The sequence below is a fragment of the Hordeum vulgare genome, chromosome 5H (genome assembly GCF_904849725.1).
Source record: "Hordeum vulgare subsp. vulgare chromosome 5H, MorexV3_pseudomolecules_assembly, whole genome shotgun sequence".
NCBI classification, from domain to species: Eukaryota; Viridiplantae; Streptophyta; class Magnoliopsida; order Poales; family Poaceae; genus Hordeum; species Hordeum vulgare.
This window is the reverse complement of record NC_058522.1, coordinates 178,010,515-178,034,419: the sequence shown is the minus strand read 5'-3', so window position 1 is coordinate 178,034,419 and position 23,905 is coordinate 178,010,515. Positions and strand designations below refer to the sequence as shown.

General features: G+C 42.2%; 1 protein-coding gene across 1 annotated transcript; it reads left to right on the top strand.

Annotated features, from left to right (window-relative positions):
- LOC123395495 (phosphatidylinositol 3,4,5-trisphosphate 3-phosphatase and protein-tyrosine-phosphatase PTEN2A-like) lies at positions 1-22,924 on the top strand. Its single transcript, XM_045090498.1, has 13 exons — positions 1-102; positions 657-1,241; positions 2,180-2,281; positions 2,362-2,418; positions 5,928-5,993; positions 6,149-6,325; positions 6,435-6,521; positions 6,596-6,660; positions 6,754-6,830; positions 6,959-7,005; positions 17,532-17,662; positions 17,850-17,919; positions 22,153-22,924. The coding sequence occupies exons 2-13, from the start codon at positions 708-710 to the stop codon at positions 22,702-22,704; spliced, it is 1,965 nt and encodes a 654-aa protein (XP_044946433.1). The 5' UTR covers positions 1-102; positions 657-707; the 3' UTR covers positions 22,705-22,924.
- The last annotated feature ends 981 nt before the right edge of the window (positions 22,925-23,905 follow it).

Below are 23,905 nucleotides of genomic sequence, written 5' to 3'. Positions count from 1 at the left end.
TCTCGCCCCCCCCCCCCCCCCCCCCCCCCCCGCGCCCTCGCCGTCGGCGCCAACTCGTCAAGCCTCGAGGGGAGGAACGGCACACAGATCCGGACCTTGCTGGTACCAACCCCCGCTTCTCATCTATTATTAAGTTCTTGAGTCCGTAGCCAGCCCCAGAGATCCCCTTCAGAGCGGTCCTTTCACACGTAGCTTTATCCGAGCTCGTCGTGAATTTCTTGTTATGTCAGGCTTAAAGATTCTTGTTAGCTGCGCGTCTTGCTACCGTGGTAGCTCAGGTTGCGGTTCTTGTTTTTGTGTTAGTTTTTTTTTTAGTGTGGACGAGCTCTTGTTTGTATTTGCAGTTATTGTACACGTGGAATAACCTGCACAGTTGCAAGTAATCAGTGATATCGGTAAGATGATAATTATTCCAAGTTGTCTTCTTTTTAGATATGTGAATGTGTAAAGTGATACATTGCTTGGCTCATTGGCTGATGTGTTGACGCAACATAACATATTGTTGAAAATGAGATCTTTTGCGTTTGTTAAGAGTGAAATTGTATTTATGCACTTAAATTATGTGTAAATAGAATATATGCAGTTAGTCGAGGACATGCTTTGTAGTTGCAGATTGAGCTGCTTTCTTATAACCATGTATGATGATGGTCTTGCAGATGTTGCTTGTCATTCGATCACCTGGGATTAATAAACTCTGTTAGTCAATCATGGAACAACAACAAGTCAAGCCATCCCTCCCCCCGTCTGATACTCCTATGGATAACCAGGATTCATCTCCACCTCCTGCCGTTACTACTGCTGATCCTGTTCCACGTGCTCCTGCAAATGATTCTGCAACACAGGTTGCCAGTCCAAATCCTGTTGCCCCTTCATCTCCTTCTGCTCCAACTTCTGCCACCACACAAGATGCTGCAGGACGCGAGACACCATCATCCATGTTTTCTACGTCAGGCTTATCTTCCTGGGCGAAAAATCTGAAAATCCCTCAGCCTTCTTCAGGTCAAGAATCACCAACAGGAAAAAATACTGTTTCCCGTCTCGCTAGTGGCCTTGGATTGCGCTTGTCTCCAAAAGATCCGCAGCAAGATGAGACTGCTGAAGGCAGCACAACCCCAACGACTGCACAAGCTGGTGTCTTTGGTTCCTTGACAAGAGGCATTGTGGATTCCTCTAAGAATGCTGTAAAGGCAGTGCAAGTTAAGGCTCGCCACATGGTCTCACAGAATAAGAGACGATATCAGGTACATTTATAGGTGTTTGATCTGAAATCTTGGGTGAACCTTTAATCTTTCAAATGCGTTCCTTGTCTTTTTCAGTTCTTACTAGCAAAATAGCCCGTGCTTTGCAACGGGAGAAAAAAATATCACACGCTTTTAATCTTTTTATAATTATTTTGATTTATTAAAATAATAAGCTAACAAACTAATGTAGTTAGTCCTATCCTATTTTGTTGAAAAATCAACCCGTCCATTGTTAATTCCACCATAATGAGAAATTGAAGCGCGGGTTGAATAACAAAAATTACAGTTTTTTTTTTATAAAAATGGCGTGGTGGGTTTTCCGACGGAAGCAATAGCCGCTTTATTATTAGGTATAGATATAGATAGTATCGCACTAACATGATCAGGACAAGCATACATGCCTCTAATTGAGCAACAATTTTGTTCCTCTTTCATTAAGTTCGCTCAATTGCTCGCTTCTGACTTATGAAAAATGATGATGTGTGTTGTTGAAAATGCCTTCTTCCAGCACCAAGTCATCCATGTTAGGAGTCTTTAGACATTAATATGTGCATATTTAGCATGCATCTTCTCACAAGTCACATGTTGTTTGGATCAAACAAGGTTCATATTTGTATGTTCCTAGCTGGGTTCAGTAAGCAGTGCCATGCCTCATGATTATGATAATCAGTCTTTTGTTACTTTGATATAATAGCAACTTAGCAAGGACAATTAGGAATGGTATATGGAGAGGAGGATTGAACTTTACTATTTTGGAGAATTAGAGTAATGATCTGTGTTTTTATCTTTAGAAGATCGTGGGAAGTCAGTTATTTTCTCGAACACCTTAAGAAAGTATATGGAAAACAATAGGCAGGATGGTTTCACTCAATAATTAAGCTTTTGTGGCTATAGCAGCAAGACAATAGATGTTGACAAATTTCTCGTTCTTACAATAGGAAGGAGGATTTGATTTAGACATGACATATATTACAGAGAACATAATTGCTATGGGTTTTCCTGCCGGTGATTTGAGCTCAGGGATTTTTGGATATTTTGAGGTCAGTGTCACTTTGAACTTTGAAGTTTGAGCTCCTTTGTATTGTCTCTATAATTAAACACGTCAATACCTGTACTGCAGGGCTTCTATCGCAACCACATGGAGGAAGTCATCAGGTTCTTTGAAATGCATCACAAGGTAGCTTTTACCATCTATTAAGTTTCTTAACATACACGATACATTTCAGGCTTTTAAGAGCGCCTTACAGATATATGTCTGATCTTTACTTGTTTATGCTTCCATATGTTCCTTGCTACCTTGACCATGCTGCACTAACATAATAACATGAGTTTGATTCTCTTTCTCGCAAAAGCAGCAGCTTGCTTCAGTGTAGGTATGCCCTCTGATTATGACACGGGAACAATTTCTCGAAGAAACTTACTAGTGCCAGAACAGTTGATAACTTGTTCACATCAAGTATCTAAATATCAAGGGTTTGATCAATGTTTTTATGGCGGTAAGGCGAGGCGAGACGAGGCGCCCTAGTACCGCCTCACCTTTTAGTCGCTTAAAGCGTAAGGTGAGGCGACACAAGTAGACAATTCTGAACTACTATGTGCAGCAGAATAGAGAAGAATTTGGTAGATACACACCTTGAAATTGCTGGTTGTAGAGCCCACGTAGCATCCATCCCTCCCATCCACTTTGCACTTGCTCTTCTCCAAAACAGAAAGCTGCATGAACATGAACAAATATGTTATAACTTAATAACTTGCCGCGTCCACAAATAATGAAAAAAACAGAGAACTAAACGTGAGCAAAAGCGAGAAACAAGATAACTAGCATGACTGCAGTGCCTTATATTTTACACAACCAGTTAACCACATGACATTAGTCATGAATCCTATTTCTTAAACATTACTACAATGGCATAAAAAAGGTCCACATAATACCAGCATAGCAAAAGGCTTAAGGCTGGTCAACTCTCTCATGTCTCTCAACTCTCAACTTCCATCTCCAAGTCTCAATAACCACCATCAAACTCATCCATGGTGACATTGGTGTTTTCTCCACCATCTTGGTCAACATTGGTTGGATCATCATCATTGCTCACATTATCATCATCAATCAGAGTCTGAATCCTCCTCCTCTTCGTTGGGGATACTTGAGTATTGCTCTAACTCCTCTTCCTCGTCTTTTGCAAGAATTGTTGGCCATATTGGTGTAGGTCTCTTGTGCTGCCTTATGTATGCCACATGGACACTTGACGGCCCCCTCTGAAATGTAGTAGCTGTCCTAGGAAGATTGCGACCTCGAAAAGTTCAAAGATGCACCAATAGCCACATCAACATTCTCCCATGTAATGTCATCAGACACTCTCGAGCATCTTTGGTGGTGACATTGTTGCGTCAACCCATTCATTGCCCCAATCAAAACCCTCAGCTTTTGTCGCCCACCTTCTCACACCTCTTTTGAAACCTATGCATCTTCTTCCGGTTGTATGAAACAAAGACACATCATTCAATCTTCTCCATTGTAACGTGTTTCTTTTCTTTATATGGATCTACAGATAGCAAATAAAATGAACAACTAGCTTGCTGAAATTACTATTGAATAAACACAAAGAGTTTACTAGTTGACTCGCAAATTCAAATGTGCTCCAATTTCTCTCACAACCGAATGATGAAGCACAAAGACTAACAATACACTTTTCAAACCTTTGTAGCTCAATGGCCTAACCACAATATGCACATCACCAAACAATTAACGTGTAAAAACGAACACATATGATATGAGTAGTTTGCAACTTTGTATATAAATTATGTTGCTGGAATTACCTTGCAAGAACTAACATGCTGCATTTAACATGACTTGCAAGGGTTTCTTTTCTCCATGTTGATCAATCTTGTTTCGAAGATTGACATCAAGCATTTTGTTAAGTACATTATTAAAGCAGCTCCTTAGCTTGATAACTAAGGCAACATCATTTTCTCTTTACTGTTGGCTGGTAGAGCTCACCGGAGCTGAACACGATGAAGTCAATGTTCTGCGCCGCGTGCAAACTTGCGATATCTGTGTTTCTTTCTCCTCTACTTATTCGAGCTGCAACACCCACGATCCGTGGCGTTCGGGCCATCCCACGAATGAATCGTGCTTGAGCACAAGATTCGCTCAAAGTTTGTTAGAAATCCGAGTTAAACTCTAACAGAAACGGGAAATAAAGAAAAAAAACCAAAATGCTGTCTTGGCCGCCTAAAAGTGCTGCCATGCTGGCAGCATGGAAAATGTTGCCATGGCACACATCCTAGAAGGAGCTCCACCATCGCCTGCTGATCCTCATAGTGCGGGATGTCGTTGTCCTCGATGGCGTCCCACATACGCTTGCATATTCAGCAGGGCCCAATCGGTGTAATTTGTCCTGTTCAGCATGGGAAGGAGAGTCCACTGCCGTCGCCGCCAGTCTTCCGTACGACCTGCTGCATGTCCATCTCCCCCCTCACCGCACTCGGCTATTGTCGCGGCTCACGTCCCGTGTCCTCAGTGCGACTTGGAGGCATAGGAGGGAGAGTCCGTCTTCCCTTCGCTGCTCGACATGTCCACCGGTCACTGGTTAACAAGGCTCTGATGCCAATTGTCGGCCAGAAGAGCTCATCGGAGCTGAGCGCGATGAACTCAACACACACACAGACAATGTTTTGCGCCACGTGCATACTTGCGACTTTTCTACTTTGTTCTCTATTTATTCGAGCTACAACGCAACGTGCAACGCCCAGATTGAGTGACACATCAGCCAACTCCAAGAAGAAAGTGCCCTTCTACCCAACAGCCATCCGACATGAGTTTCCTTTTATATTGTTTCCATGCTGCCTCATGTTGCTTCCTACTTGTTTCCTTGACACAATCATTAAGCAGTGGCTCTCTCTCAGGTCTCAGTTCATAGGCACTAGGAGGCTTGTACCCTGAACCATATTGGCAAGGGGCTTCATTTACAATCTTAAATTGTCCACTGCTTGTAGCATTAAATGGTATGCCACACTCACAGAAGAACAATTGCTCACTGCATATTCACATAGTGCCTCTCTTCCTTAGTGCCTCTCTTCCTTAGTCTTTGCTCACTGCATATTCACATAGTGCCTCTCTTCCTTAGTCTTTGTGTTGGACTCCATAATGCTTTTAGAGCACCCAAAGCGCCTTTCATCCACAAGATCCTCAGGTGTTCTTTAAAACATGTGAGCAATTGGCTTGGAATTATTGGCAGCAGCAGCAGCGGACTTGCGTTTTGCTGACATGTTGGTAACAAATGCTCTCTTCTTCGCTATGGGAGGCCATGGTGAGTTGGAGAGCCGAGCAGACTGGGGTGCACGAGGTGCTACTAGCTTAGGAGCAACAGCAGCATACTCCACAATCAGGCCATAGGGGACCAAGACAAGACAGTGGAGGTGACAGTAGAGGCGATGCAGTCCAGTGAGGCAGCTGCCTGGGTGTCCTCATCTAATGAGGAAGCAGCCGCGACGGCGTCCTCCCTGGACCCCGTATTGCTATTGGGCAAAGAGGCCAGAATATACACATGCTATATATGCAAATATATCACTATATACACTTGCGTTTTCCACTTGATTTGTTTCACATCAATTACAAAGTTCAGTTATGAATGTTACATGAACTATTTGCGCCTTTTAACCTCCATATTTATCATTATGTTACAGGGGAAATATAAGGTGTATAACCTTTGCTCAGAAAGGCTGTATGATGCATCTCTTTTTGAGGGAAAGGTATGGGCAGCTTATATTGCTGTTTAGGTCCCTGCCCTGTCACCGCCAAGAAATAATTTAAAATTTTCCCATCACCTGCTTCAGTTTCCTTCACACAGTTAGATAACGAAACAATAATTTTTGTTCGATATTCATATTTGATGTGTATATTTTAGGTTGCATGCTTTCCTTTTGACGATCATAACTGTCCTCCGATACAACTTGTCATATCATTTTGCCAAAGTGCATACTCATGGTTGAAGGAAGACATAGAAAATGTGGTGGTTGTCCATTGCAAAGCTGGGAAAGCAAGAACAGGGTTGATGATCTCCAGCCTTCTAGTATACCTAAAGGTAAAATCATTATTTGCATTACATGCTAATTAAAATTAGCCATGCCAATTCTCCTACCAATTTTGAGGATTAATAAGATTGGAAGCTTGTGCATCATATGTGTGGACAGTTCTTTCCTACTGCAGAGGAGTCCATTGAATACTACAATCAGAAAAGATGTGTAGATGGAAAAGGGCTTATTCTTCCAAGCCAGATTGTGAGTAACCCTTGGATTATTTAATTTATTTATATAACAGTGCATTATTCTTAATCCGCTAGAAAAAATTACAGAGATATGTGAAGTACTTCGAGCGTATCTTAACTTACTTCAATGGTGAAAATCAGCCGCCTCGCAGGTGTTCACACTACTTCCTCCATGATTTCAGTATGATCTGCATGTATCTCATATGTTAATAGTTAAGCATGTGTGCATGTGTCACACTTTCCAGGTGCATGCTTAGGGGATTTCGGCTTCATAGGTGCCCCTATTGGATCAGGCCATCAATTACTGTGTCTAATCACAATGGTATCTTACATCATGAATTGAACTTGAAATGTTCATCTCACATATCATATAGTAAAAGTGTAGCTTGTTGTTCTTTTTTCTATGATTAGCAGTTTTTCTCCTGCATCGAGTAATAATCTTTTATGCAGGTGTTCTTTTTTCTACAAAGAAGCATCCAAGAACGAAAGAACTAATGGTATGCCTTTCCATCAATAACCACTCTAGTTTTTGTTCTTCAATTAACCATTCTTGTTTATGTTCAGTAGTTTGTGGCTTTTTGGTTGTTTATGTTATTGATTGCACCCACTTCGTAGTGGAAACCGCATAGTGTTAAAGAAGGTTCTTAGAAAAATCAGTGGCCTAGTACCGTCTTCTATAGCTTGAAGCAGTTGTATCAACATAGCTTAGTACCGTCTTCTATAGCTTGAAGCAGTTGTATGCCCAACATGTTCAGTACCAAGGGGTGATACATTGGTAAAGAAATGTAACGGTTGTTATATTATACTGTAAATGATACTAGGTCCAAGAAGAAATGAAACTAACAAGGATTTAACTATGCAGCGGCGCCGCATGCTGGTGCTCCCATGCAGCGGCTCGCATGCACATGCATCACGTAAAGATTCTTTTTAATGCTTAAAATTCAAAAAGTTTTATCTTCAAAACCGTTAATTCAATCGATGATCTCTTTTCACCGTTCGCTTTGTCGCGACAAGATCTTCGAAACTAGATCCAATGTCGACATGTTTTGACAAACTTTTTTTTTTCTTCCGTAATTGCCACATTGTTTCACTCACTTGCTATATTATTAACCACTTACTTGCTCAATAAAAATAACTTAATTGCCATATTTCTTGATGTCGTTTCGTGCAAAGATTGTTGATGCTTATAAATGCAGTCCCCAAAATGTTTTGATGTGCTTGTCATTTTTATTCTATTAAGTTGTCATGTGGTCTCATAAAGCTTGTAGGTGCTTATAAAATCACAGTTCCACATATATTTTTTGTGCTTGTCCTTTTAATCCTACCTCGTTATCATATTGTCCCATACAACCTGTCAGTCATTGTAAAAAAAAAATAGTTGTCACGGTGTTTGCTGTATTTATCTTTTGAATTCTATCCTCAATTGTTATGTTGTGTGGTAATAAAAGGACATTTGATTGTTCTGAAACGTAGTTGTGGTAGTGTTTTGTTGTGTTGGTCAGTTAAATTCTACTCAAATGACATACTTTTATATCATATATAATGAAATCTGTTACAAGGCTTTTGTACGATTCAACATTAAAAAGTGACAATCAAGTTATTTTTTTGAGGCAAGTAAATGGTTAATAATATGGCAAGTGGGTTCAAAAAATGTGGCAAGTTTAAATAGAAAAAAAAAGTTGACGAAACATATCGATATGGGATCTAGTTTCGAAGAACTCGTCGCGAGAAAGCCAATGATGAAAACGGATCATCGATTGAATTAATGGTTTTGAAGATAAAACTTTTTGAATTTTAAACATAAAAAAGAATCGCACGTTGTCCTCCCGCCGCACGGCAAGGCAGCCATGCGCACGCTATCAATTAGATTTTTCCAACTAACAAATATTAAGCACTATTTTTTGTGTTGATTCTTTGGTTCCTCTAATATACCGATGGCTTGTAATATTTTGTAAAATATTTCTTGCTTAACTAAGTGGTCCCGCATTGCTCCCCATTTTCCTATATAAAAAAGGACAAACATGTTAAGGAGTATTAGTATTGGTCTAGGAGTGCTTATTAGGCAACGCATCTTTCCTTGTACCCCAACTCTTGTGTAATATATATATATATATGCCCCTTGGGCTATGCAATAGAGATAAGGCGCATCCAAAATATGGTATAAGAGCCTAGGTAAAAAAAATCGCACGCACAACTCGTGCTCCCATCCAATCTTACACCGCCATAATCCTCTTGGCTGGCTGCTGATTTCTTTCTTCTCCTGTCCACACGCGTGCCTGCCTCTAGTCGCTGCTGCTCCCGCTCACGCTCACGTGCTGCTCCCCTTAGTCAACGACTCTACCACGTCCCACTGCAGACCGCCCAACCATTGTCCCGCTGGCTTCTGCTTCGCCGAGCCGGCCTCTGCTCCACCCCAATTCGTCGACCCTCCGCCTCGATCTGCCGGCCTGCTGACCAGCTGTACTTGTTCGGCTCCCGATCCACTCGATGGGCTCGGTTTGCTGTTAAGCCCCCGCCGCCTCCATCCCGTGTAAGCTGCGGGCTGATTTGACAGATCGGTAGCCTCCAGCTGTCTGGTTTGCTGGTGCGAGCATTGACGTCGATTTATTCAGAACCAAAAAACAAGTACAATGCCTATGTCGTTGGGCTATGTCGTCGTTCCCCGGTGCCCGGTGATTTTTATAGTACTAACTACGCTGATTTTGTTGCCTTCTTTCGCATTCATATGTGTGGCATTCGTCCCTGGAGTGTTCTTTCTGGCAAGGTCTCTTGTCGGCCTCGCCTGGTTTCTCATGTGTCTTGTACTCCGCTGACACCATTGGCTCCTGCTGGGGATGCTACTCAGGCCGTCAAGGGCGCAACTAAGCTTGCTGATGAGACTGCAGTTTGTACTTGTGAGCAGCAGGTTTTGGCCTATGAGGAGGCTCTGTTCCCGCTTTACTTGCACTCAGTGGTTTGGTGCCGATAGTCGTGCTACCTATGAGTTTATGGGTCTCGCTACCCTTCTTCGAGATGTGGACCTGTTTATGCCAGTGCTATCAGCCCTTTGGTGATGTCTTATATTTGTTTGTGGTTTGCCAAGAGTATGCTCTTCAGTAGGGTGACTCCAGTGTTGATGATTTCTACGCACATATTTCTGTTATCTGGCGCCAGCTTGACTCTCTTCGCACTGCTGGTTGTCGTACTTGCTGGTGTTGCCAGCTGTGCGGTCAGACTTGAAGTTTCATCGCGTCTACGAGTTCTTGTCTCGACTTCGTTAGGAGTTTATGGAGACCCTTTTCGAGATTCGGGCTGAGGAGACTCACCTTCATGGTGCAGGTTTACTTTATGTTCCCTCTGTGCTCGTTGCTCGAGCTCGTGCTATGCTGTCTGCTGCACCGGTTTTTTCCCGCTCCAGCGCTCCGTCACTCCCGCGGTCCTGCCCACTCCTCCTGGTGGTGGTGAGGATCGCTCTGATACTCATTGTGGCTACTGCAACAAGGATGGTCACCCCGAGTCTGATTGCTTCTTGAAGAAGCAACATCTACCCTAGGTGCGCATAGCGACTTCAGGACTTGTGCTTCTATTTTGACCCCTTCAGCAGTGTTCCTGATTGGGCAGGATATTATGCGACTTAAGCGTCTAGTCGCTGCTTCGGGTTCTTCTTCAACAAGGTCTGCTGGTCTTGCTGCCGACTCTTCTACCTTAGAGAGACCACCCTCTTCACAGTCAGGAACACGTCACGAGAGCTTTGCTTGGTTTTGGCCCTCTTTGCCATGATTATCTTCCGCTGTCATTGCCTAGTCTAGTACTTTCTAGGTTTTATATTTTTCGCTGAGTTCACCAAGTCCATTGCTCTCTTTCGTGTTTCTCATGTCATGTAAGTCCACCTACCTTTATCCGTCAACCTTTTTCTGGTCCCTGTCCTTTTCTATAGGATTTTTGTGGCCTCTTCTTGCATTGTTGATCTACGCCCATTGTCTTGCCACTGAGCTTCTTTTGTTGTTGGTTTTCTGGGGCGGTATGATTTTGTGCGTAATGCTCTCTTGATGTGCCATCTTCTCTTGTACTCCCTTCGTTCCTTTACGTAAGGTATATTATTTTAGGCACGGTGACCAAGGCACAAAATTATAAAGAATTTAGAAGGAAATTATCCTCGACTAATTTTTCAGTTAGTGGCAAGTAAATCAATTAGGCCAGAAAAGGAAGAGATACATGCATTCGGGAGAGAGATTCTTTCCTTTTTTTCTACAAGGAGAGATGCTTCCCTTTCTTCTGGAGGGCTATAAATGGAATTACGAGAAATTAGAAGAAATGCACCTTACATTGTGGAATTTTATCAGAAACAAATACACATAATATAAAGTTAAGGAGGGAGTATCTTCTCCTTACGCGGTGTCTTCCTTATGCGGTGTCTTCCTCTGATGCACCATCTTCTTCGTTATCTCCTTTGGCTTGACTTGACATGTTTCTGACTCTTCATGTTACAATGATACTCTCAAGACATGGATTTTGGATCATCATTTTTTTTCTAGTGTTACGCTTCTTCAAATGCAATGCTATTGCAGACGCTTTGCATTTATTAGTATTGGTTCTTATCAGGCTATACCTCTTTCCTTGTACCCGAAGTCTTGTGTAATATACATCTGTCCCTTAGGTTATGCAATAGAGATAAACTGCATCCATAACAAGACCCAGGACACAATACTAGAAGCTTCCATTTTCCTATATACAACAACAACAACAACAAAGCCTTTAGTCCCAAACAAGTTGGGGTAGGCTAGAGGTTAAACCCATAAGATCTCGCGACCAACTTATGGTTCTGGCACATGGATAGCAAGCTTCCACGTTCCCCTGTCCATGGCTAGTTCTCTGGTGATACTCCAGTCCTTCAAATCTCTCTTTACGGACTCCTCCCGTGTCAGATTCGGTCTACCGCGACCTCTTCTAACATTATCAGCACGCTTTAGTCACCCGCTATGCACTGGAGCTTTTGGAGGCCCGCGCTGAATATGCCCACACCATCTCAGACGATGTTGGACAAGCTTCTCATCAATCGGCGCTACCCCAACTCTATCTCGTATGTCATCATTCCGGACTCGGTCCTTCCTTGTGTGGCCACACATCCATCTCAACATGCGCATCTCCGTCACACCTAACTGCTGCACATGTCGTCTTTTAGTCGGCCAACACTCAACGCCATACAACATTGTGGGTCGAACTGCCGTCCTATAGATAACAAAAAACCTTTTTTTAGGTTCAATTTTATGTCAGCATTGCTCTCCAGTTCTGCAATGCATGCAATAGAAAAGGATTATGTCGGTGTGAGGATGCCTCAAAGCAGAATACTATATTTTACTAGAGAGAAACACTTCAGGCTTTGAACCCAGGCCAACCATTTCATATCCTTGTAGACTTTAGTCCAACTAGCATCAGAAATTGTGTCAAATTCAGATTGACTAATTATTATTTTCTATCTTATTCAGGACCTCTTATGATTAAAAGAGCATAATACTTTTGTAATCTAGATATGTTGGCCTCTACCTTATGTATCTTGTGTGTTACTATGGATTTTGAATTAGTGAAACTAAACACAAGAACAATGCTATAAAGAAAGTTCATCTGGAATTTGTGTGGTTGCTACTTGAGCAGCCTACTTTGTTCTCTCTTTTCTTTTCCTTTTTCTTTGTTTCAGGCTTTATTTAGCATAATTTAGTAGGTTTCCAGTTTTGTTGTTTCCGTAAAACAAAGTACCACCACCAAGAACAACAAAGCCTTTAGTCCCAAAAAGTTAGGGTAGGTTAGAGCCGAAATCCATGAATAAGATCTCGAAACCAATTCATGGTTTTGGCACGTCGATAACTAACTTCCACGCACTCCTGTCCATGGATAGTTCTTTGGTGATATTCCAGCCCTTCAGATCACTTTTACAGACTCCTTCCATGTCAAGCTTGGTCTACCCCGACCTGTCTTGACATTATCAGCATGCTTTAGCTGTCCGCTATGCATTGGAGCTTCTGAAGGCCTGAACTGAATATGTCCAAACCATCTGAGACGATGTTGTACAAGCTTCACTTCAGTCAGTGCTAACCCAACTCTATCCCCTTTATCATCATTCCGGACCCGATCCTTTCTTGTGTGGCCACACATTCATCTCAACATGCGCACCTCCGCTACACCTAACTGTTGAACATGTCGCCTTTTAGTCGGCCAACACTCAACGCCATACAACATTGCAGGTTGAATCGCCGTCCTATAGAACCTGCCTTTTAGCTTTCGTGGCACTCTCTTGGCACAGAGAACGCCAGAAGCTTAGCGCCACTTCATCCATCCGGCTTTGATCCGATGGCTCACATCTTCGATATCACCATCCTTCTGCAGCATTGACCCCAAATATCGAAAGGTGTTTGGCTGAGGTACCACCTACCCATCAAGGCTAACCTCCTCCTCGTGCTTAGTAGTATTGAAACCACACTCCATGTACTTAATTTTAGTTCTAATAAGCCTAAAACCTTCCGATTCCAAGGTTTGTCTCCATAGCTCTAACTTTCTATTAACCGCCATCCGACTATCATTGACTAGCACCACATCATCCGCAAAAAGCATTCACCATGGGATATCTCCTTGTATATCACTTGTGACCTCATCCACTATCAAAGCAAAAAAGATAAGGGCTCAAAGCTGACCCTTGGTGCAGACCTATCTTAATTGGGAAGTCATCAATGTCGCCATCGCTTGTTCAAACACTTGTCAACATTATTGTACATGTCCTTGATGAGGCTAATGTACTTTTTTTTGACTATAAACAGTAGGGTACCCACTGCAATTTCTATTTAATGAATCATAGAAACCAAGTAGCTACAGATAGGCTTGGGGTAAGCCCAAAACTAAAGACTACACTATGCTAAGAAGGAAGAAAGAAGAAAGAAGAAAGAAGAAAGAAGAAAAAAAAACAGAGAGAAATTACAATGAAAGAGTATCCAACCAATCATTATACAAGTTAGCATATTTCCTCTTGATTCTGAATCTCAGCCATTCCAATTCTGCAAAGTATGTGCTTCTCCATCTTTGGAATGATGGAGGAATGTGTTGGAAGATGTAATTGTTCCCGGTGATCCAAATACCCCATGAAGCAAGAATTGATGATTTCCATAAAGAAAGGCACATTAAGTTTCTCTTTGATGTCAGCAAAAGCATAAGGATTGAGAGGTTGGGGTTTCGGTTGGGGCACACAAAATACCAACAAGCAGCAGCAAAAGGACAGCTCCAGAAAAGGTGATGAAGTGTTTCTTCTAGTTGACAATTAAGAGTAGCACAAAGGTATGATTGCAGGTAAAACGTTTTCCTTCTTAGCAGATTCCTAGTATTCAGTCTGTCATGCAGCAACATCCAGAAAAAGACCTTGTGCTTAGGTTGACAGGAGCTATTCCGAATCTACTGAAAATGGGTGGAATAACTTGTGTACCCAGAAGGACCTTGTATGCTTTAGTAGAAGAGAATCAGGAATTTCCTCCGTCGCTCTCCGAGCTCTCGGATAGGATCAAAGATGAGATGAGGTGTTGGGCTAGAGCCGGGGACAAGGGGCTTAGGGTAGTCTTGCCCCCATCCTGGGATGTCCATTAAACTCCTTGTAACCTGCTGTAATCACCTCTTAGGAGGCTGTAATTCCCCTTCTTTTCAATACAAAGAAACGCAACTCTTTGCCTTTTCTCGAAAAAAAATCAGGAATTTCCCCAGATACTAGTTATATGCCCGTGCTACGCTACGGAGCCACATGAAAACAAGATTTAGCCGGATTCGGTTATTCAAATAAATTTGGTCAAGACCTTCTAAAGTAACAAAAGAAACAACCAGTTATTTCATTTCTTATCACATCTATTAACAAACATTTCTACTAATGATGCTACTATACACATCATTATTCTTATTTGCAAGGTAGGCCAAAATACTAATTATATGTTTACTTGTTGCATATGAGCATATCACATCATAATTTTTATCTTTGTCCTATATTTCTAATGCGGAATTTAGAATTGTAGTGCGTTCGAATCAACATTTGAGATTTCTCCACATATTACTATATCCCATTTAAAATGGTATGCGTCATATTGACAACATTCTAAAGCCATGCTTACATTCTAAAGCCATGCTTACATATGTGAGCGGACTTGAATCAACATAAGCCAAGCTGCAATCTACGAAATGGGATGTCTGAATATAGTTAAAAGAACTTAAGGACGGGTAGATGAGATAATAAGCGGGGGTTTAATACATCTCAAAGATTTAGTGCCTATCATATTATTTCACACCATTTGCCACCCTAGGTTGCACTGGAAGATTGATAAAATATGCAATGAAAAAAAGGAAGAAGGATAGAGGAAGAAGGATAGAGCACGTTAATGCAAGGCGTTGGATGGTACCCAAAGATTATTAGTCCACACATGAAAGTTTCCATCGAAAGTGTATGCTATATATTTTTTGCGGGAGAGAGTATGATATATGTTCAACATGCTACCACCAAGGGTCAATGAATCAAAGTTTTAGTGATTACAGATATTTGTTTTGGAGGAGGACCCATTTGCATCTACTATCTAACCTCTGATACATGGAGCGTGGTCGTGTTGAAGGCCGCCCTAACGGTCTTCATAGCTCTGGAGGGAGCTTGAGTGTGACTTCCATGAAGTGATCGCATCGATGACAACAACCAAGGCCAATGTGCATGACTACATAGCCCGGGTGCTCGCGCTCGACACCGCCTACACATCGCCTTTGTTCTCCAGCGTCGTTGAGCCTACACACTGACGTCTCCCCGATGTCGTCGATCCTGCATCTAGACGAAACTACTTCGTGAAGCACTGCAGTCCCGTCCAGGACGCGTTGGTCGTTGTCGCCTAGAGTGGCGACACTCCTCCTGCACTTCTATTGTTAGATTTCCTCGGGATAAAGCTGGACAAAGCTGGACGGTCCGACCAGGCTCTTGGGCTCGTTCCAGCTCGGGCCGGGGGGATAAGAGCAAGTCGAGTCATCTAAGTACCCAATTCCTATTCAACACTTAAGGCGCTTGCTTTATCGGTAGCTGGTAGCTTTTCCCTTAGTTACGTAGCTGGGCCGGCCCATTTTAGTTCTCCCACCTATTTTGGGAACCCTCGGTTTTCTATATTAGGGTTTTCCTGAGGTTTTCTAGGATGCTTTTATCATTTTTTTAATTTCACAAAAGAATGATTTCAAATTCTTGATTTTTTTAACTTTGCAAACATTTTTCAAATTCCTGAAGATTTTTAAAATTCACAAACTTATTTCAAATTCATGAACATTTTTTTAAATTTGCAAACTTCTTCCATATTCATGATTTTTTGTTGAAATGCGTGAACTTTATTCAAATTCACAAACTTTTTCAAATTCGGTAACTTTTTTGTCCCGGTTCGTTAGCTCCAATTCTCTTCTGAACACAGCAAATTTGTTTAGGGAAGAGCACAAAACCCATCTAAGTGAGAGTAGCCAATTTGGTTCGCTAAGTAAACAACCCGATTATGTGAGAAGCTTGACCTAAGCAACATTGTAAGCGCGCATACCACTCATCAAAAGAAAAACGTACGCTCGCTTGCATCCATCCACGGTGCCACCGCTAGCGTACGCACACTGCACGCACAAACTAATCCACAGAATCGTCGTAGTCCTCCGGAGCTGTCCCCACGCCGTCCTCTCCTCGGCTCCTCGGCCATGCATTGCGGCTGCACACGTACTTCAGCACTGCCGCTTCCGCGCCAGCGCATGCATGCACGCATGCCGCAGACCGCACCTCCCACCTATGCCCTTGTCGCCCTGCGCACGCACGCACGGTCGCCAAGCTCCTATCCTGCTCATGGTCATGGTGTCCGCGGCTCCGCGTTGTCGACCTGCACCGCCGTCGTGGTACTTCTCCTTGACGACTATGTCCATGAGCACGCCTCCAGGATGCTCTAGTGCTCCGCCTCCATGACCACGTTCCGTGCCTACCTAGCATTGACCAGCGCCGCCGGCGCCGGCGAGCCAGCTCGGGCTAGAGAGTTGATCCGTCCGAGCCTCTTGTTGGCGCTCACCGTAGCACCAAGCTGAGCCCGACCATGCTCAGTCATCGGCGAGCTTTTGGCTGCTTGGTACGATTGGGTAACTTGACATGTGGTTTTGATTAGGAGGAGCAGTCGTCGCTGGCTCGCTGCCATCCATAAGAGGATGGCGGTGGTGGAGCGCTTCCGATTGGACAGCAGGCTTGCTTTATGGTCATTGGGTAATAGGAGCGGTCCACGCTTTTTTTAGGAAGCTTTTTTTATTCTCTTCTTTAGGAAGCTGGTGAGGTGGAGATTGTCATTATTTTAATCTGATGGGTCCCACATGTAGGAGGAGGTTGAATGGATGAGTGAACTCATCACCAACTCAAATCTTTAGAAGTAGGAAATATAAGACCAGGTACCTGTGCAATCAGTATCAGGAGATGCTCTCAAAGTATCACATGTAGCTTCCATTTGATTAAATTCTTGAAAAGCCTGGATTGATAGTGGAAGGTGAAACATGTCCTCCATGTGCTCAAATTGCAGGGCATTTGCAACAGAAATAAGCTGGTTTTTGGTGAAAGAGAACAAATGTGGGAACATCTGGTGTAAACATCTTTGCTGCCAAAGATCTGTCCAGAAGAGAACTCTCTTTCCATCACCAACATGACATCTTGCCATAGCTTTGTACCAATCTACCAAACCAAGAATGGATTTCCACCAAAAGGATCCTTCTGCCTGAAAACCAGGAACTTGCCCATTATTGTTGTAGGATTCTCAAATCAGGTTCACCAAAGGCTAGTGTACTTTATTGGGACTTTGTGTTTCTCCAAGGCCCACAACATGACATTCCGTAAAACAAAGTACCAAAAACATCAAAAGATATTCCAAACTCTTATTTCACTATGACCTAGAGAAACTGTTTCTAATTATTTATATATTTGATCTATTCTCTAAATGTGTGGGAAGTCTCACTCTGCTTTCATTTGGAAACTTAATTTTTAACCCATTTTCAGCCAGAAGATTTCTGGTTTACTGCACCAAAGAAGGGAATTATGGTTTTTGCGTTGCCCGGGGAGCCTGGATTAACCGAGGTAGCTGGTGATTTTAAGATTCAGTTTCATGATCGGCAAGGCGATTTCTACTGGTAAGCTCCTTTTTTTCTTCTTCTAATAATGTATCGTTCCTTTACATAAGTATGTTGCTTTAGTTGCAGAAATCGACATCTATAATTCTATATATGATATATATCTGATGACATCAAAATCTTACATGGGAAACTGGAAATAAATTATATTCTTAATTATATTTTACAGTTAACTTGTCTTTTTCAGCTGGCTAAATACAACAATGATGGAGAACAGAGTGACACTGAATCCAACTGATTTTGATGATTTTGATAAGGTAACCGATGCTTCATTGCTGATTTTCACAAGGTAACTGATTATTTTGACTAGGTAGGTACACATGCAAATTGCACGTAGGAGCTTATAGATAACCAAAGTATGAATGAATATCGACATACCACATGATAACAGGTAAACATGTAAGTTTGGAGTTATACTAGTGGCAGGGGCGCGCCTCCTGGGCAGTCCTATGCGCACCTGTCTTGGTGGTGCAGCTGTCAACGTGCATATGCGTATTAGAGAAGCACAATTATTATTAATATAGCATCACTCAACTCTTGTTAGTCTTTCGTAGGTAGAAGTACATATATTAGATTGGTAAGGCCTCATTCGGTTAGTCCAAAATGATCGATGTACTCAACTAAGGTTGCTATGGGGGCTGGCTGTCTTGAGGCTCAGATTCTATTTTGTGTTTTCCCAATCTCTTCAAGAACGAATAACCATCTGGAGAGGTGTTTGTGGAAATAATTCTAAAGGCAAGTACCTTTGATGGCTAATTTAATCTGGGCATTGTTCATTGCGCTACATTACAATTTTTCTTAACAGTATCATGATGTTAAAATTTATGGATAAATAGTAGAGATGGGACTGCACTACTCACATAGCTCCCTGGCATGGAGGAAAAACATATAAATCTTCAGAAACTGCACTGCATTCTCTCCATGAATTTTTGGTAATGAAGGAAAAATGCTTCGTATCGAACAAGGATAACAATCAGGACCTGCAGATAAAAATCCAGATTCCAGAACATGCTCTTTGGATGAAATGATGATCTGTTTCTTAATGCAACTGCAAACAACAATATTCATATACTCCAATGATTACCATATACTCTGACAAAAAAATATATATGATGTTTTGTTGATAACTTGATATCCAACACTTGCTGTAAACTGCAGGGCACATATAAATTCACTCAATTCTTACAGTCAGACAACTGGTTTGCAGTAATAAAAACCTGCAATGAGAACAAAGTTCAGTTAGTAGAAACGCGGATATCGTGCTTAGCTGCTTATTTGACTTGTACATAGGAACAACAAGCAGTAGAAGACTTACAGATTCAGTTCGTTGAACAGAGGGACACCAGAAGCACTTACAACGACTGTAGCGATGGCTCTGCCTCATTATTCTTGTTCCATGTCTGACCCTTGAAACTGCTTATCAATGAACGTGCGTGAGCAGATGGACCCATGGATGAGATGGCGTGCATGACAGTGAGAGAGGATGGAGGCGAGGACACGGGGAGCCGGGACTGACCTCTCGGTTGGACGGACGGCACCGTGAGAGCCGATGGGGTGAGGGAGAGGAACCTGGAGGTGCAGGGCTTGACCTTCCTCTTGTTGCTGTTGGTGACGGTCCTGGAGAAATCAGGGCGAGCGAAGAAAGAATAGGATGACGCCGAGCACAACTGGCTGGTGGTCATCGGCGGCCGGGCGGAGCCATCTTTCTCGTTCGCCGACTGATGCAGCTGCTGCTGCTCCCCCTCCCCCCATCGATGGACACTGGTTGCAGTCCTCCACCTCTGAATCCGGCTCCAAAAGGCCCTCACCGCCGCCAGCTAGCTTTTCCTCCACCGATCCTCGGCAACACGGTGATGGGCCGACGGCGTGGAAGGCGGGGAGGGAGAGGAGGAGGTGATGCTTGATGCGAGAGATGAGGGGACGGTTGCGTGTGATGTGGGGTTGCCTTCCTAACAAAGGAAACAAAGTCGCATGAAAATTCATTGCAATCGCTGTGTTTTTTTTCTTGCTTTTATTTAGCACGATATACCGTTCCTATGCTGCCTACGTGGACACGCCGAGAGTGCGTCCTGACTTCCGCTCTTGAAGAGTGTAATATGCATGGCGTAGATGTAGATTTAGTTATCGTAGTTCATCCCATTGAAAATCAAATTATAACTACAGAATATTCGAAGACTGCAAGGTATAGTACTACATGAAAATTTCAAATATATCCAGCACATTTGTCCTTGGGTATCTCGTATTGCAGTTTTGAGTAGCTAGTATTGCATCTTCAAAGATAAATGGAATTATGAACGCGTTTTCATAACTTTGAGCAAAAACAAAAAAAAGTAAAGAGTGAATGGAATTATTTTAGAAGGGAAAAAAACTTGGGGGAATTAAAGTATGGAAGAATCTAAAACAAATGAGAAGTGCCTGTGAAGTGAGGTTTGTGCATATTGCGCATTGTAAATCATATTGTACTAAAGCTGCAACAATTAATTCGGATCCGTGGGAGTAGTAAAAAAACGGGACAATTCATTTGAAAAAAAAGTTTGGATAGTTAAAGTATGGAAGATTCTAGAACAAAAAAGTGCTTGGGTGTTTTAGAATTTGTGCATATTATGCACTCTAAATCATAAAGTAAAAAGGAATGACAATTCATCTAAAAGATTTTTTTTTGGATAATTAAACATTTAAACTACAACATGTGACGAGGTTGTTCCTATGTACTCCCTCCATCCGCCAAAAACTGTGCATATAGAGATTTGCACGTAGACCAAGAGAAATCTTCATGACATAATTAATGCTCAAAAGTACTCCCTTCGTCACGGTTTAGAAGGCATGCTTGAAAATCTCTAGGACCAAGGTAGTCATCGATTGGTTGTGAGATGTAGCAGGTGTAGATGCTAATGTGCCTAATCAACTGAGAAAATACTAGTACTAATGCATGAGCACCAAATTGGGAGGGCGCATGCATGACTAATAATAGTACTAATTAATAAGAGTAATTGCTTTCGCGCCTTAAACCTTGTCTATTTTGAAAACGCACGCAAGTTTAACTGTGTAACCGTGACGGAGGGAGTAGCAGATTTATATGTACATGCAACCATTGAGAGAAGAAGATTAAATGAAGGTTGCTGCATGCAGTAATTAAGGTTAGGCATGCAGCCAATAGCTAGAGCGCAAGTTGTACATTAGTCATTTAATACCGGTTAAATTAAAGGCTAAGCACATAGGGAGTGTAGATGCACACTCTTTATGGGAAAAAATTATAGTGCTAGATGCACAGTTTTTGCCGGACAGAGGGAGTAATTGCTAAATCAATCCCGGAGTTGTTATTGATCACACCAGGGCACGGTCAACCTGACCTGACAACAAAGTTCCGGTCCCTGTAAGCAGTCGAAGAATAAGCAAGAACTATGATTTGCAATATAAACCCTAAGTCGGTTTCTCCACTAATACGAACTCGAGAAACTGCCTATTGCCCTTTATTTCGATTTTACCTGGGTCTGGCCCAAAAGGGAGGTGGCACAACACCTAAGGACCTAAGGATGAGTATGGATGAAATTATGAATTGTTATCGTGTGTGTTCTGTCCATGCCTTCATGTGTCATTATGGCATCCTCGAAGTCCTGAAATGACGTGTGCGAACTCTAGTGATTGGTCCTTGTCTTTTTGTTACTTGAGCAGGTGTGGCTGTGAGATCTGTGGGTGTAATTGTAGTAGGGCATGTCCTCATTAGTGCACGTGGTGGAATCAGATGGAGTGAAGATGATATCCATCGGCCAATAGTGCTCGGATTTACCACCTCTGTATCGTCGGATTGGCTTCATCCAACGTCCAATATTCAAAGTTGTTAGTACATTAATGGAAGTTTATTTCAAAATAAAAATATTGAACTAGTCAATAAGATGAATGCCAAATACCTACTTTATATTGTTGAATCTTATGTGGAATTTGCTTCAACCTTCCACATGGCAGTTTTAGGCCCTATTCGGGACACGGTTGTGTGAAACATAGGAATATGAGCAAGTGTAGGAATAGGGAGGATACCTGCCAAATAAAGGAACTGAAAAACCACAGGAAAACAGAAGGAGCGCGCGATTTGGGTGGTTGCAGGAGAAACAAGGAATTGTACTGTTGCACCTGTTATTAATCACGGTTCCATGATTATTTTATTTGCCTTTGGCACTGGCATCAAGTAGATACACGCCTTTCCTTTGTCCCAAACATTAGGTTGGAAAATTTCCCCACAGGAACAAATGTTCCTTTTTCCTGCAGATTTCCTATGGACCCAATGCACCCTTATTCCATGAGTTGCCCTGTGTAATTCAAGGTTTGGCTCTAGTTGAGCTGTAGCAGACTTGGTACATTTTATGTTTGTCATGGATGGAAATGATTTATTACTAGTAAGTGAAGAAAATATGTTGCCCAGTGATGAGTCATTTATCTTGAGTTCACCTTGTTGCCCTTTGTTCAGACTCTTAACTAACTATTATGGTATCCAGAGAAAATTGCCGTCACCAGGGTTCCAGGTTGAGATCGTTCTGGTAGATTATAGTGGTTCACAACCACCAAAACAAAAACCTGCTGATGGATCTGCTGATAAGAAGTGTGATGCTGATTCCTCTACGAGCAGCAATGCCAAGGACAGCAATGCTGCACCTGCAGAGTCCAACAAAGAAACTGGAAGTGATGATAAGGATGATGTTTTTTCTGACAATGAAGCAGAAGATGGATCATCCAAGGGCAGGAAGGAGGACGTCTCCAGCAGTGGTCAAGGTGGAGCAAATAGAGCCAAAGCTTCTGAAACAAGTGTTGCACAACAGGAGCCATCAGCTGCTGCTAGCGGAATCGAGAAAATAACCATTTCAGGCGATCAAGGAATTGCAACGGCACCTGACGGTATCTCTCTCAAAACTGAAGCTAGCAGCAAGAGCGACTCCACCAAAGCACAGCCTCCTGCTATGGAATCATCCAGCTTGAGCGAGTTCAAGGCCATTGCCGCAGACGCTTCGGTCTTCTCATTTGGAGACGAAGATGACTACGAAAGCGAATAGGCCCCTTTGCTTTTGCAGGTGTTTGATTTGTCATGTGTACATTTTCACTCATCTAAGACCCATGATGGAATGTCACTACAAAGCATAGTTGGGAAGAATTGATTTATCTTTGCGTTGTGTTATTATAGCCCTTTAATCAAGTGCAATGTTATACCTTGACCATATCTGAACTTCGACAGTAGCGACTAAAAATGTCATAGCCATTTGATTCTCCGAGCCAGATCAGGTTGTTTCTTTTCATGCACAAATCTCGTGTTAATAGATGGGTTGTTATTTCCGCACGCTTGATCGTGCAGACCCGCAGACGGAGAGGGCGTATGTCATTAGTAAACGTGTACGTGGCAAACCAACATGTGGTTGGATTGTTGGAGGAACATTGGTATCTTCGGTTCACTAGGGTTCAAGTTTTGATGCATGATACATTTTTAGTGGGAGAAGATGTTTTTGTTGAGGACGAGGCGTGTTTATGATGACTTCGTAAATCTTAAGATAATATGTTGGGTTAGTCTCTCGGAGATGCTCGTAGGGATAGTGTGTGCGTTTATAGGGGTGAGTGTATATGTGTGTATATGAGTGCTCGCGTCTATACTGTGTTAATAAAAATAAATCCGTACGCATAATGCATGTTGATATAAAGAAAATAATAATCTTAAATTGATATTAGGTAGGATATTAGTTACGAGTTAATTATGTGATTAGCATAGTCATCAATATTTTGTATGGTATCCATTGGTGTAATCTATTTGTTGGATTGACATGATTTGATGACCAAGATTAACTGGTTTGCCCCTTTGGTCTTTTTATATTGGTATATACTAGCTAGTAAAATGTCGTTGTGTTGTAACGAAAGATTCTGTTTTATCGAAAATGATCCACATACTTTATTTTAACATATGGCATTCCATTGGTGTCGTCACTTATCCTCTTTTTCATCCTCGTTGACGATGGGCTCACTATGATATTATCAATCCTAAGGCGTTTCTCTTGACACAAGAAAAGATTTTTTTGGCGAGGTTTTAGAAGATTTATTTTGTCTTCAATCCTCGTTCTGTTGAGGTGTCTATATCAATCTAGATCGGCACCCATATGAAAGAAAGACAAATCATGCGCTATTGGTTAAAGTAGCATCCTAAATAGCATTTAAAAAGAGCATATGATCTTATTGCGGGTTGATAACCCAATTATTAGGGAGTTTTATGAA